Here is a 13,165-nt window from a genome sequence, read left to right as displayed (position 1 = left end):
GATCTTTACAGCAGAAATAAACATGTTTACAGCCTGGTTCAAAAAGACGAGTGTAGTCCAGTAAAATGAATCAAATAAGTAAGAGTGGAAAGAAAAGTTAAAAATAAGGAAGAGTTAAAGGTGACATATCATGCAAAATTGACTTTTTAATGGTTCTTTACCTGAAATATGTGTCCCTGTCTACAAACCCCCCGAGAATGAAAAGAATCCATTCTGCCCCTGTTCTGATTTCTCCACCTTTCTGTAAATGTGTGTGAAACCAGCCGTTTCAGACTTCAGTGTTTTTGTTACGTAACAACAATATCCGGTCTGTCACGGAGTCAGAGCTCGGAGCTTGTTCAGCCCATAGACTGTATAAAATACAACTCAACCCCTCCTCTGTTTTTCATTACCTGCACACATGTGTGCTAACAAGGAGCTTAGGAGGGAGGCATGCTAGTTGTAGTCTGTCTTAATAAACACAAAGGTCGGTTTTACTCCCCACGTCTGCAGATTTGAAGATCTAGTGGATGATTTTTATTTGTCATGGATAAGTGCTAGCGCTTATTAGCATAGCCACATAGCTATATGTTCATAGCTGTAGCTGTAGCTGTAGCTGTAGCTGTAGCTGTGTACCAAGACACACGTCTACATACTGACAAATAAAACAACAAGAAACACTAAATCTGTGACCAATGGTTCAGAAAGGTCCCGCTGCAGGCGCCTCTCCGTCAGGATCAGATTCAGAGGGTTGAAGTAACGCGATCTCTGAGCAGCCGTGTATATTCAGCCAACATGTAAACATTAGATCAACGTGCTGGAGAGCCGAGGCACATCCACTTCCTGAGGGGGCGTGGTCAGAGAGAAAACAGACTGTTCTGAGGAGGGCTGAAGAAGAGGGTTTTTCAGGCAGACCAAAATCTGATTTCAAAGTGTTTTTTTGAGCATAAACTTTAAAGACATGTTTTGGGGACCTCTTAGACCAATATATATATTGATGAAAAAAGCGTGATATGTCCCCTTTAACAAGATCAGATAATACAAGAAATAAATAGATACATAAATAATTATTTTTTATAAATAAGATAAATAAATGTTAAAACAATGATTAAAATAATAATGATTAAAAATAAACTAATAAAATAATACTAAAATAACTCTTGACTTTTTACCATTGCCATTAGAGGAATTTGCTCATATATAAAATTTGCATTCCTTTAAAATGGGGAAATAAAATTAAAGGGAAAGTTTTTTTTTAATGTAAAAGTTTTTATAAAGTAAAAATACAAAATTAACTTAACTTAGTTTTGTTGAGCTCTCAGCTGACTGTTTTCTCAAGTCTCACTGAAATATTTTGAGTCTTTATTTGAGACATTTTACCCTCTTGTTTTTTTAACCTTTACCTCATATCTCCTCTGTTTGTAGATTTTAATATTTATCAGTCTGCCCTTTGACTCGGTATCATTGCAGAGAAAGTTCCTCCTCAATGATCTCTCAGAAAAAGGTTCAACAGTTCTAATAATAGACGCAAAGACATTTTTACTGTTAAAAACTTCTCGTATAAATAGAGAAATATCTTAATCCCAGTGTCAGGCCTTTGTGTGATGTTATGTGACCCTCCTGCTCAGAGAGTCAGCCGGCTGCTCTCTCTCCCTCCTCTCTTCTATTTTCTGTGCTCTGTGTTTCTGCAGCTGCTGCCTGTCACTCCTTCAGGGCTTTGGCAGAAGGTCGGTGGGTAAAAGGACGCCTCACTTCTCGGCAGCAGCAGCAGCTTTTGGTCAGCCATGAAGCTCCAGGCTGCAGGTTTGGTCTCCGTGTTCCTGCTCTCTCTGCTCTCAGCTGGTGAGTCACTGCTGTGGTTTTAAAAACCTCACCTGCTGATTTTACTTGTGGTCCAAACTTACAGGACGCTTTGTGAGATGTGTCAGTTTTCACATGAGCTACAGGTCGGCCTGTATGTGTTTGTAAAGGCCTGTTCTGATAAATGAAGGGTTACAGCAGCAGATATTTACTGTAAGCTGTGAATAAAACCTGGATTATTCTATTTCAGCTTTAAAGTCAAAGTGTTTTAATACTTTACCTCCATTTTTAATGAAAAGGAAATCCTTTGTTTCAGCTTCAAACAATAAAACCGGTGTTTGCAGCTTTCTCACTTTCTAAAAGTCTTTAAAGGCGTCTAGTCTTATTACAAAAATGTAAATATAACCATTTGCATGTCAGATTATTTCTTTTCTGTCCTTTTTTAAACACTAAACATGACAGGAAGTCTCAGTTTTCACTTTCTCAGATGTAAATATTTCATGTTTTTCTCAGTCTTTTATAAAAGCCTCATAAAACTCACAGTTCTAGCTCTTAAACGTTGACTTAAGGAACATTTGACATCAATTTAGTGTTTTTGTAAATATATTTTTTTTAGTAATTTTAACATTGCATTTTACAGACAGTACCCCTAAAATAAGAAAATAAATATTTTTTAAAATACAGCCTCAGTAAAAGGAAATAAAGGAGAAGTATAAATAATAAATTCAATTAAAAAATGGAGAAATACATATACAATAAAATAAAATGAAAGTATATATAATAACATAAAATAATTAAAATGAAATAAAAGGAGAAGTATGTATAATAAAATATAAGAAATAAAAAAAGAAATAAAATGAGAAATACATATACAATAAAATAAAATTAAGTAAATGAAATAAAATGAGAAGTATATATATATATATATATATATAATAAAATAGAGTAAATAAATAAAATAAAATGAACAGTAATAATCCTGACAGCCAAAATAAGTTTAAAAAAAAAATACAACTTGATAAAAAGAATGAATAACAAAGTAAGTAGATAAAAGAGCTTTCTCCTTTGTCAGAGTTTGACATACATTTTTTAAATGTTTCTTCACATCAGGGTCAAATCTCAATCTTTTGGGTTTGTATTTAGTATTATCCCGCACTCACTATACATTGTCCCTCTCTGGTTCACAAACATTCAGCTGTTTTAATGTGTTAAATGTAAATATGCAGTAGTTTTCTCACACTGTGGTTAATATTTGGAGTAAACAATCAGTCAAAGCAGACCAGCCTGGGCCTCCAAATACTATCTGACCACATCAAACCGATGAAATGATGATTTTTTTAAACAGCGATACATTATGAAAACACTCTCTCATTAATGGTAGAGTTATAGTAGTGTAAAAGTTATTTTAATAAGACGTTTTAATGAAAATAAAAACAGGATAAATGGAAAACAGGAGAGTAAACGTCTGTCAGCTGCAGTGAGTGAACACCAGCTGTAGTCACCGAGCAGCTGCCATCAAACCCTGAAATATGACCGGCATGAAAGTATTCACACACTCTCAGGCCATGTTTGTTTTCCTGGTAGTATGTGAGTGTGTGTGTGTGTGTGTGTGTGTGTGTGTGTGTGTGTGTGTGTGTGTGTGTGTGTGTGTGTGTGTGTGCCTTGCTACTCTTTATTTACAGTATATTTCTGTCACTGGGAAATACACAAACACTGGATTCAGAGGTGAAAACTCTAAAACTGGATTTATTTGGGACCTTAAAGCTCCTGTGAGGAGTTTTCAGCCTGTGATAAAACAGACTAACACATGAAACTGATCCAGGAGGCTCTCTGTGAGATACAGAAGGAAATGAGACCTTTGTGATGAGGCTGATTATTTCTGTACAGTCACTCTATGATCACCCTGCCGTAGGATCAGGGTCTGATTAGGGTATCAACAGCACCTTTCTCAAGACTTCACACACTAAACATCTGTTGTGAGATGCACATGAGTCTTCTTTTAATGATTTTTTTTATGTGAAAAGACAATTTACACAATATAGCCTACTTTGTCCTAAAGGGGGCGCCAAAAGTGATGTAACCTTAAAGTTACTTACAGGAGCTTTAAACCTGTGAATGTTTTAATGGGGCAAAAAGTATTTGTTGGGTGAAATAGGAGCGATGCACAGTTGAGTTAAAGGGTCACATTAAAAGGGAAATTAACTCTATTTATAACAATGTATCTGATTATTTTATTATAATTTTCTTTGAATGCAGAGACAATGTTAATTGTATTGTTAGGGGGGAAAAAGACTGGCATTGTGTATTTTGAATTCATATCATTGTATTTTGCTCTGATTGTGTCCCAAATTAAAAGATGTTAAATACAAAAATTAAAAAAGGGAAATTAAATCAAGATTTCAGGAATGAAGTGATACATTTATGGAAAATAGTCCGAATTTTTTAAAGAATAAAGTCATGAATTAACTAGAAAAATACAACATTATTTTTGAAGAATAAAATCCTAAATTTCTTAGAAAAAAGGTTGTAATTAATCAGGAATTAAGTCATTCATTTTAAAGATTTTACTACAAAAATAAAACACTTCATTGAATAAAAAAATGTCCTGATTTTACAAGAATATAGTCCTACATTTATTTTTTTTCAAGATTAAAGCCATTATTTTCATGGGGAAAAATAACATATTTTTTTTAGGAGAACAAAGTCGTACTTTTTAAAGAAATTAATTTTTAAATATTCATAAAATCATAGTTCCTATGTGCTTAAAAGAAGTATTGTGTGGGGTGTCATAGTTTAAAGCTACTGTGAGGAATTTTTCACTGGTTATGAAACAAACCAAAATTTACAGCAATGCCTTTTTTATGACCTACAAAAGCAAACAAGACTATCAGAAACAAGTCCAGTTTCTGTATTCTGATATGTAGCGTCTGTAACCGCCGTGAGGGGGTAGGTGTCAGGCCAGATGCAGAAAAAAAACCCTTTCTTACTTTCTCCAAAGCAAAGATTTAATGTGAGGTATACATTTCACTGAGACTTAACGCCTTAAAACATTATTCACACAAGTAGAAAGATCAGCAAAGAGATGTAGTTATCACTTTGTCCACAGGGGGGCGCCAAATTCGACACAAACAAAGTTTCTGACAGGAGCTTTAATCAGTGTTGAATGTGTGTGTTTTCAGGGTGCTGGGGCAGGAACGAGGAGGAGCGTCTGATCCACTACCTGTTCAAAGAAAAAGGATATATTAAAGAGCTGCGGCCTGTGGAGAGGCAGCAGGACGCCGTGGACGTTTACCTCGCTCTCACACTCTCTAACCTCATCTCCCTGGTACGAGTGATCCAAGCTAACAGAGGAAACAACACTATTCCATGAAATACACAAAAATATCAACTTTTGACATTTGACATTGACTGTCTTTGCTTTGATGGAGCTGTTATGAAGCCATCTTCACATGGTTGAAATTTGAACTGTTTTGCTCTTATTTCATAGAAAGAGGTCGACGAGACGCTCCTGACGAACGTATGGATCGATCATGTGAGTAAAGGACGTTTAATCTCTCCATTTAAAGTTTGTACCTGAGTCCTTTACCTGAGTCCTTTACCTGAGTCCTTTACCTGAGTTCTTTACCTGAGTTCTTTACCTAAGTCCTTTACCAGAGTTCATTACCTGAGTTCTTTACCTGAGTCCTTTACCCGAGTTCTTTACCTGAGTCCTTTACCTGAGTCCTTTACCAGAGTTCATTACCTGAGTTCTTTACCTGAGTCCTTTACCCGAGTTCTTTACCTGAGTCCTTTACCTGAGTTCTTTATCTGAGTTCTTTACCTGAGTTCTTTACCTGAGTTCTTTACCTGAGTTATTTACCCGAGTTCTTTACCTGAGTTCTTTACCTGAGTCCTTTACCTGAGTTCTTTACCTGAGTTCTTTATCTGAGTCCTTTACCCGAGTTCTTTACCTGAGTTCTTTACCTGAGTCCTTTACCTGAGTCCTTTACCTGAGTTCTTTACCTGAGTTCTTTACCTGAGTTCTTTACCTGAGTTCTTTACCTGAGTTCTTTACCTGAGTTCTTTACCTGAGTTCTTTACCTGAGTTCTTTACCTGAGTCCTTTACCTGAGTTCTTTACCTGAGTTCTTTACCTGAGTTCTTTACCTGAGTTCTTTACCTGAATCCTTTACCTGAGTTCTTTACCTGAGTCCTTTACCTGAGTTCTTTACCTGAGTCCTTTACCTGAGTTCTTTACCTCCACTAAATGTCTACCTGCGTCTTTCTAGTCGTGGACCGACTACCGGCTGTCGTGGAATGTGACGGAGTTTGACGGCATCGAGATGCTCCGTCTCCCGTCCAGCATGGTGTGGCTGCCAGAGATCGTGCTGGAGAACAAGTGAGATTCAGATTCATTCATTTACAGAGAAAAACCATAAAATATTCATGTACGGCAAGAGGTCTGTTCATGATGATATTTTCTTTTGTGGTCGCTAACTTATGGAAGAGGGCCACTGGATGAAACACTATTTGGAGAGATGAAGAGCAAATAACAATTTCTTAAGGTGCATTTTCTGTTTTTAAATTCTGACTTCAATCTGAGAATTCTAAGAAAAAAAGTCAGATTTCTGAGATTAGAGTCAGAATTGTCAGATTAAAGTCAGAAATCTCAGATTAAAGTCAGATTTCTGAGATTAAAGTCAGATTTCTGAGATTAGAGTCAGAATTCTCAGATTAAAGTCAGATTTCTCAGATTAAAGTCAGAATTAACAGACCAAAATCAGAATTTTCGGAGGGCTGTCGAGCATTAAAATCGTATTTAATAAATTCTGACTTATTTCTCAGAATTCAGGCTTTAATCTCACAAAAAAAAATTGACACCCTAAAACATTTAGTTAGCAGTAGGCCAGAGAAGAAAAAAAAAGTTTTGGTTTAACTTGAGTTTCTTGTTTTTATAAACATGCACCAAAGTGATCTTATCCTTTAAACACCTCAGTCCTGGTTGTTGCTCTTCACCTTTCATTTCAGGCTACACTCTAACAGTGAATCCTCCCTGCCCTCTCTCTCTCTCTCTCTCTCTCTCTCTCTCTCTCTCTCTCACTCTCTCTCTCTCAGTAACGACGCTCAGTTCGAGGTGGCTTACTACTGCAATGTTCTGGTGGATTACAGCGGTCTCTGCTACTGGTTACCTCCCGCCATCTTCCGCTCCTCCTGCTCTATCAACGTCAACTACTTCCCCTTTGACTGGCAGAACTGCTCACTCAAATTCGTGTGAGAAACTCAAACCAGAAAACATTTTGAAATACGAGAAACAATATGTAACCATCACAGCATGCCAAACAAAGCAATACATAACCTCCTTCTATGTGTTCGTCTGCAGCTCTCTGACCTACAACGCCAAAGAGATCAGGATGCTGCTGAAGGAGGAGGCAAGTGATGATGACAAATACACAGTGGAGTGGATCATCATCGACCCTGAAGGCTTCACTGGTAAGTAGAAATGTCTGTTAAAGGCCTGTCTTCATTAGAGTTCAGAACTTTGATGAAGAAAGACACTGCATTAAAACAGACATGACTCTGTAGTGGAAGTCACTGCATTAAAAACAGACATGACTCTGTAGTGGAAGTCACTGCATTAAAACAGACATGACTCTGTAGTGGAAGTCACTGCATTAAACACAGACATGACTCTGTAGTGGAAGTCACTGCATTAAAACAGACATGACTCTGTAGTGGAAGTCACTGCATTATAAACAGACATGACTCTGTAGTGGAAGTCACTGCATTAAAAACAGACATGACTCTGTAGTGGAAGTCACTGCATTAAAAACAGACATGACTCTGTAGTGGAAGTCACTGCATTAAACACAGACATGACTCTGTAGTGGAAGTCACTGCATTATAAACAGACATGACTCTGTAGTGGAAATCACTGCATTAAAGCAGACATGACTCTGTAGTGGAAGTCACTGCATTAAAGACAGACATGACTCTGTAGTGGAAGTCACTGCATTAAAAACAGACATGACTCTGTAGTGGAAATCACTGCATTAAAACAGACATGACTCTGTAGTGGAAGTCACTGCATTAAAACAGACATGACTCTGTAGTGGAAGTCACTGCATTAAAGACAGACATGACTCTGTAGTGGAAGTGACTGCATTAAAAACAGACATGACTCTGTAGTGGAAGTCACTGCATTAAAGACAGACATGACTCTGTAGTGGAAGTCACTGCATTAAAGACAGACATGACTCTGTAGTGGAAGTCACTGCATTAAAACAGACATGACTCTGAAGTGGAAGTCACTGCATTACAAACAGACATGACTCTGTAGTGGAAGTCACTGCATTAAAAACAGACATGACTCTGTAGTGGAAGTCACTGCATTAAAAACAGACATGACTCTGTAGTGGAAGTCACTGCATTACAAACAGACATGACTCTGTAGTGGAAGTCACTGCATGGGCTCAGAATCACTCCCAAAAACCATTGTCAGTGAACACAGTTTGTTGCTGCATCCATATTTGTAGGTTAAAACTTTACCCTGCAAAGAGGAAACCATAAAAACACGATTCAGATACTTGAACCTGTTAACTCAGGGGAAGTGAATCTATACCTCACGTCTTTTCCCCCTCTGTGTTGTTTCACAGAGAACGGCGAGTGGGAGATCATCCACCGGCCGGCCAGGAAAAACACTTACAAGCACATTCCCATGGAGAGCAACAAGCACCAGGACATCACCTTCTACCTGGTCATCAAACGCAAACCTCTCTTCTACATCGTCAACATCATCATCCCCTGTGTGCTCATCTCCTTCCTGGCCTCCCTCGTCTACTACCTGCCCGCTGACAGTCAGTGCACATTCAGAGTTATCATTTCTGTCAAGAGTCGTCCCTTCGTCACATGGTTGTGATATTTAGACCTGTACTGTGCACTGGATTCATGAGTGTGTGTGTGTGTGTGTGTGTGTGTGTGTGTGTGTGTGTGTGTGTGTGTGTGTATGTGTATGTGTGTGTGTGTGTGTGTGTGTAGGTGGTGAGAAGATGACCTTGTCTATCTCGGTGCTGCTGGCTCAGTCTGTCTTCCTGCTGCTGATCTCTCAACGACTGCCAGAGACGTCCATGTCTGTCCCACTTATTGTCAAGTAGGTAAACATGCACACACACTCACACACACACACGCGCACACACACAAACACAAACACAAACTTGTACACCTACATCAGCTGAATGATATTTGGAAATGCAGTGACTTCCACTACAGAGTCATGTCTGTTTATAATGCAGTGACTTCCACTACAGAGTCATGTCTGTGTTTAATGCAGTGACTTCCACTACAGAGTCATGTCTGTTTTTAATGCAGTCACTTCCACTACAGAGTCATGTCTGTTTTTAATGCAGTGACTTCCACTACAGAGTCATGTCTGTTTTTAATGCAGTGACTTCCACTACAGAGTCATGTCTGTTTATAATGCAGTGACTTCCACTACAGAGTCATGTCTGTGTTTAATGCAGTGACTTCCACTACAGAGTCATGTCTGTTTTTAATGCAGTGACTTCCACTACAGAGTCATGTCTGTTTTTAATGCAGTGACTTCCACTACAGAGTCATGTCTGTTTATAATGCAGTGACTTCCACTACAGAGTCATGTCTGTTTTTAATGCAGTGACTTCCACTACAGAGTCATGTCTGTTTTTAATGCAGTGACTTCCACTACAGAGTCATGCCTGTTTTTAATGCAGTGACTTCCACTACAGAGTCATGTCTGTTTTTAATGCAGTGACTTCCACTACAGAGTCATGTCTGTTTTTAATGCAGTGACTTCCACTACAGAGTCATGTCTGTTTTTAATGCAGTGACTTCCACTACAGAGTCATATCTGTTTTTAATGCAGTGACTTCCACTACAGAGTCATGCCTGTGTTTAATGCAGTGACTTCCACTACAGAGTCATATCTGTTTTTAATGCAGTGACTTCCACTACAGAGTCATATCTGTTTTTAATGCAGTGACTTCCACTACAGAGACATGTCTGTTTTTAATGCAGTGACTTCCACTACAGTGTCATGTCTCTATTTTTTCCCAATGACTCTGTAGTGGAAGTCACTGCATTAAACACAGACATGACTCTGTAGTGGAAGTCACGTATGTTGTTAGTGTGTTAGCATCAGTGTGTGTGAGTTGTTGATGATGTATTGTAACTGTGGACAAACGTGTGTTCGGCTTCAGATACTTGATGTTCATCATGGTGTTGGTGACGGTGGTGGTGTTGAACTGCGTGGTCGTCCTCAACCTTCACTTCAGGACACCGAGCACTCACATCATGTCTGAGTGGACCAAGACGGTAACACACACACACACACACACACACACACACACACACACACACACACACACACACACACACACACACACACACCCACACTCATAATAACACAAATACAGAACATATGACTGTAGAATTGCTTCTGTGAATTGTTCTCTCTGTCCAGTTCTTCCTGGAGCGGCTGCCCCGTATCCTGCGTATGTCCCAGCCAGAGGAGCCGGAGCCAAGCTGGGATGGAGCACTGCCCCGGCGGTCCAGCTCAGTGGGCTACATCGCCTCAGCAGAGGAGTACTACAGCGTCAAGTCCCGCAGCGATCTGATGTTTGAGAGACAGTCGGTGAGACACGGACTGATGGCACGACCCACACATGCAGCGAGTAAGTCTAACGGGTCAATCGATCAGTGTTATCTTTATTAAATGTGTTAAATGAAAACAAAGCAGTGAAACAGGAAGAAAGATCTCATGTATCGTTGTGTGTTTTCGTACAGTCACGAAGCCTCAGGATGAAGGAGGCGTGACGGATCAGCTGTACACGGAGATCAAGCCGGCCGTGGACGGAGCAAACTACATCATCAAACACATGCGCAACAAGAACGACTACAACGAGGTGAGAGGATAACAAGTATACAGACTGTAGAGGAGTTAACTGTCTTCAGTTTGAAGAGACAGATTCATGATACATGTCAGAGAACAAGTAGAGACTACAGAGAGCATGTAGTGAGGAGGTAAGTTCTCAGGCAGTGATAGTCTGCAGCTGTAACTAACAGACCAATTACACCAGATCCATGTCCAGTCTGTCTCCGATCCATCACATCACCAGATCTGATAGGTCAGTGACCCTGAAGGCCAATAGTAATAAATATTTCAAAAGCGCAAAATAAATTTCAAAAGCGCAAAATAAATTTCAGAATCCAAAAAATAAATTTCAGAATCCAAAAAATAAATTTCAGAATCATATAATAAATTTCAGAATCAAAAAAATAAATTTCAGAATCAAAAAAAAAAATTCAGAATAAAAAATTTAATTTCAGAATCATATAATAAATTTCAGAATCCAAAAAATAAATTTCAGAATCAAAAAAAAAAATTCAGAATAAAAAATTTAATTTCAGAATCATATAATACATTTCAGAGTCATAAAATACATTTCAGAATAAAAAAAAAAATCAGAATCAAAAAAAAATATTTCAGAATCATAAAATAAATTTCAGAAACACAAAATACATTTCAGAATCAAATAAAAGAAAAAATTCAGAATCATAAAATAAATTTCAGAATCATAAAAAAAAATTCAGAATCAAAAAAAAAATTTCAGAATCCCAAAAAAAAATTTCAGAATCAAAAAAAAATTTCAGAATCACAAAATACAGGACAGCCTTTTTGACCACAGAGGGCACCAAGCTGAAAGTTCCTCATAGGAGCTTTAAAATGTATGTAAAAAGCAGAGGTAAATTCTTCCTGCCCCTCTACACTGAACTAGAAAGAGACCTCTGTGTTTGTCCCTCTACTGAACTAGAAAGAGACCTCTGTGTTTTCCCCTCTACTGAACTAGAAAGAGACCTCTGTGTTTGTCCCTCTACTGAACTAGAAAGAGACCTCTGTGTTTGTCCCTCTACTGAATTAGAAAGAGACCTCTGTGTTTGTCCCTCTACACTGAATTAGAAAGAGACCTCTGTGTTTGCCCCTCTACACTGAATTAGAAAGAGACCTCTGTGTTTGCACCTCTACACTGAATTAGAAAGAGACCTCTGTGTTTGCCCCTCTACTGAATTAGAAAGAGACCTCTGTGTTTGTCCCTCTACACTGAATTAGAAAGAGACCTCTGTGTTTGCACCTCTACACTGAATTAGAAAGAGACCTCTGTGTTTGCAGGAGAAAGATAACTGGAGTGGGATCGCTCGTACGGTGGACCGTCTCTGTCTCTTCCTGGTCACCCCGGTGATGACCCTCGGCACCATCGTCATCTTCCTCATGGGAATCTGTAACCACCCTCCACACCTGCCCTTCAAAGGGGACCCATACAACTACAGAGAGGAGAACCCACGCCTACTGTAACACACACACACACCCCTTACAACACAAAGCCATGTGCCTGTACCGGTGTCTGAACCCTGAAGTTTACTGCTTCTGAATGAACACTGTTTTTGTTTGATGACTTTTTAACTTTAATTTGAAGTGAAAATAAGTTTCCTGTTATTCTGATATTATTTGTGTGGTTTGAATAAAAACATAAACAGCACACGTCTTTGTTTTCTTCTTCTTCTGTCTGACTTTGGTTTGAATAACAGTCCCTCATTCATTATAATCAGGTTACAAGACTAGAGGCAGAGAGAGTTCCCCTGGGAAAAAACTGAGGAGACTCTTGATGTGAGGGAATTTGGGATGCTTTATACAGTTTGGATTCATTAGTAAGGTTCATTAAGATAAGATAAATTAGATATGCTATAGATATAAAGTTTAAATGCTGCTCTGCTACAGCAGTGGGCTCTGAAAACACAACTGTAGAGGGAGGAGACAGCTTCAGGAGCTTAATCTTAAAAAATACATGGTTTATTTTATATTATATTATATGTATATTATATTATATTATATTATATTATATTATATAGATGCTTTTATAGGAGCTGAACCAGATATTGAGACTGTTAAAAATAAATCAAAGACCCAGGTATTTATTCTGTTTTTTTTAATATCCCTTTATATCTATTTTAATATTCAATTGTTTCATTTATTTTTATCTCTTTAATTATAATTATATTATTACTATTTTTATTGGTATTTAATTGCTTTTATTCATCTTCGACTTTTATCTTTACCTTTTTTAATCTCTTAACTATTTATATTTTATTGACTTATTTCTGAAATATTTATCTTTGTTGTTTATTATATACATTTATTTCAATTAGTGTTCATTGGTCCCTACTTCTAAATCCATTTCTGCTCGTTGTTTATTCCTGATATATCAGATTTAGTTTCTGAATTGATTTGATTTGTATGAAGGAGCTCTTTAAATAGAGCTTGATTGGTTGATTACCTGCACCTGTGTCTTCAGCTCGTCGCTGTTAGCTTAAACTCAAAG

The 13,165-nt window shown here is 37.9% G+C and overlaps 1 protein-coding gene across 2 annotated transcripts; it reads left to right on the top strand.

Moving 5' to 3' along the window:
• The first annotated feature begins 1,468 nt into the window (after positions 1-1,468).
• chrnd (cholinergic receptor, nicotinic, delta (muscle)) lies at positions 1,469-12,319 on the top strand. Of its 2 annotated transcripts, XM_034706560.1 has the most exons (13): positions 1,469-1,483; positions 1,671-1,821; positions 4,959-5,104; positions 5,267-5,311; positions 6,047-6,156; positions 6,873-7,028; positions 7,138-7,247; positions 8,411-8,611; positions 8,793-8,904; positions 9,989-10,103; positions 10,252-10,462; positions 10,575-10,693; positions 11,959-12,141. In XM_034706560.1, the coding sequence occupies exons 2-13, from the start codon at positions 1,764-1,766 to the stop codon at positions 12,139-12,141; spliced, it is 1,566 nt and encodes a 521-aa protein (XP_034562451.1). In that variant the 5' UTR covers positions 1,469-1,483; positions 1,671-1,763. The 2 variants fall into 2 exon arrangements, with proteins under 2 accessions (XP_034562451.1, XP_034562452.1); XM_034706561.1 differs by lacking the exon at positions 1,469-1,483 and having other exon boundaries at positions 1,764-1,821; positions 11,959-12,319.
• The last annotated feature ends 846 nt before the right edge of the window (positions 12,320-13,165 follow it).

This window comes from Notolabrus celidotus, chromosome 17, assembly GCF_009762535.1.
Source record: "Notolabrus celidotus isolate fNotCel1 chromosome 17, fNotCel1.pri, whole genome shotgun sequence".
In the NCBI taxonomy this organism is placed as follows: Eukaryota; Metazoa; Chordata; class Actinopteri; order Labriformes; family Labridae; genus Notolabrus; species Notolabrus celidotus.
The sequence above is the reverse complement of the archived record's forward strand: the minus strand, read 5'-3'. Positions and strand labels throughout refer to the sequence as shown.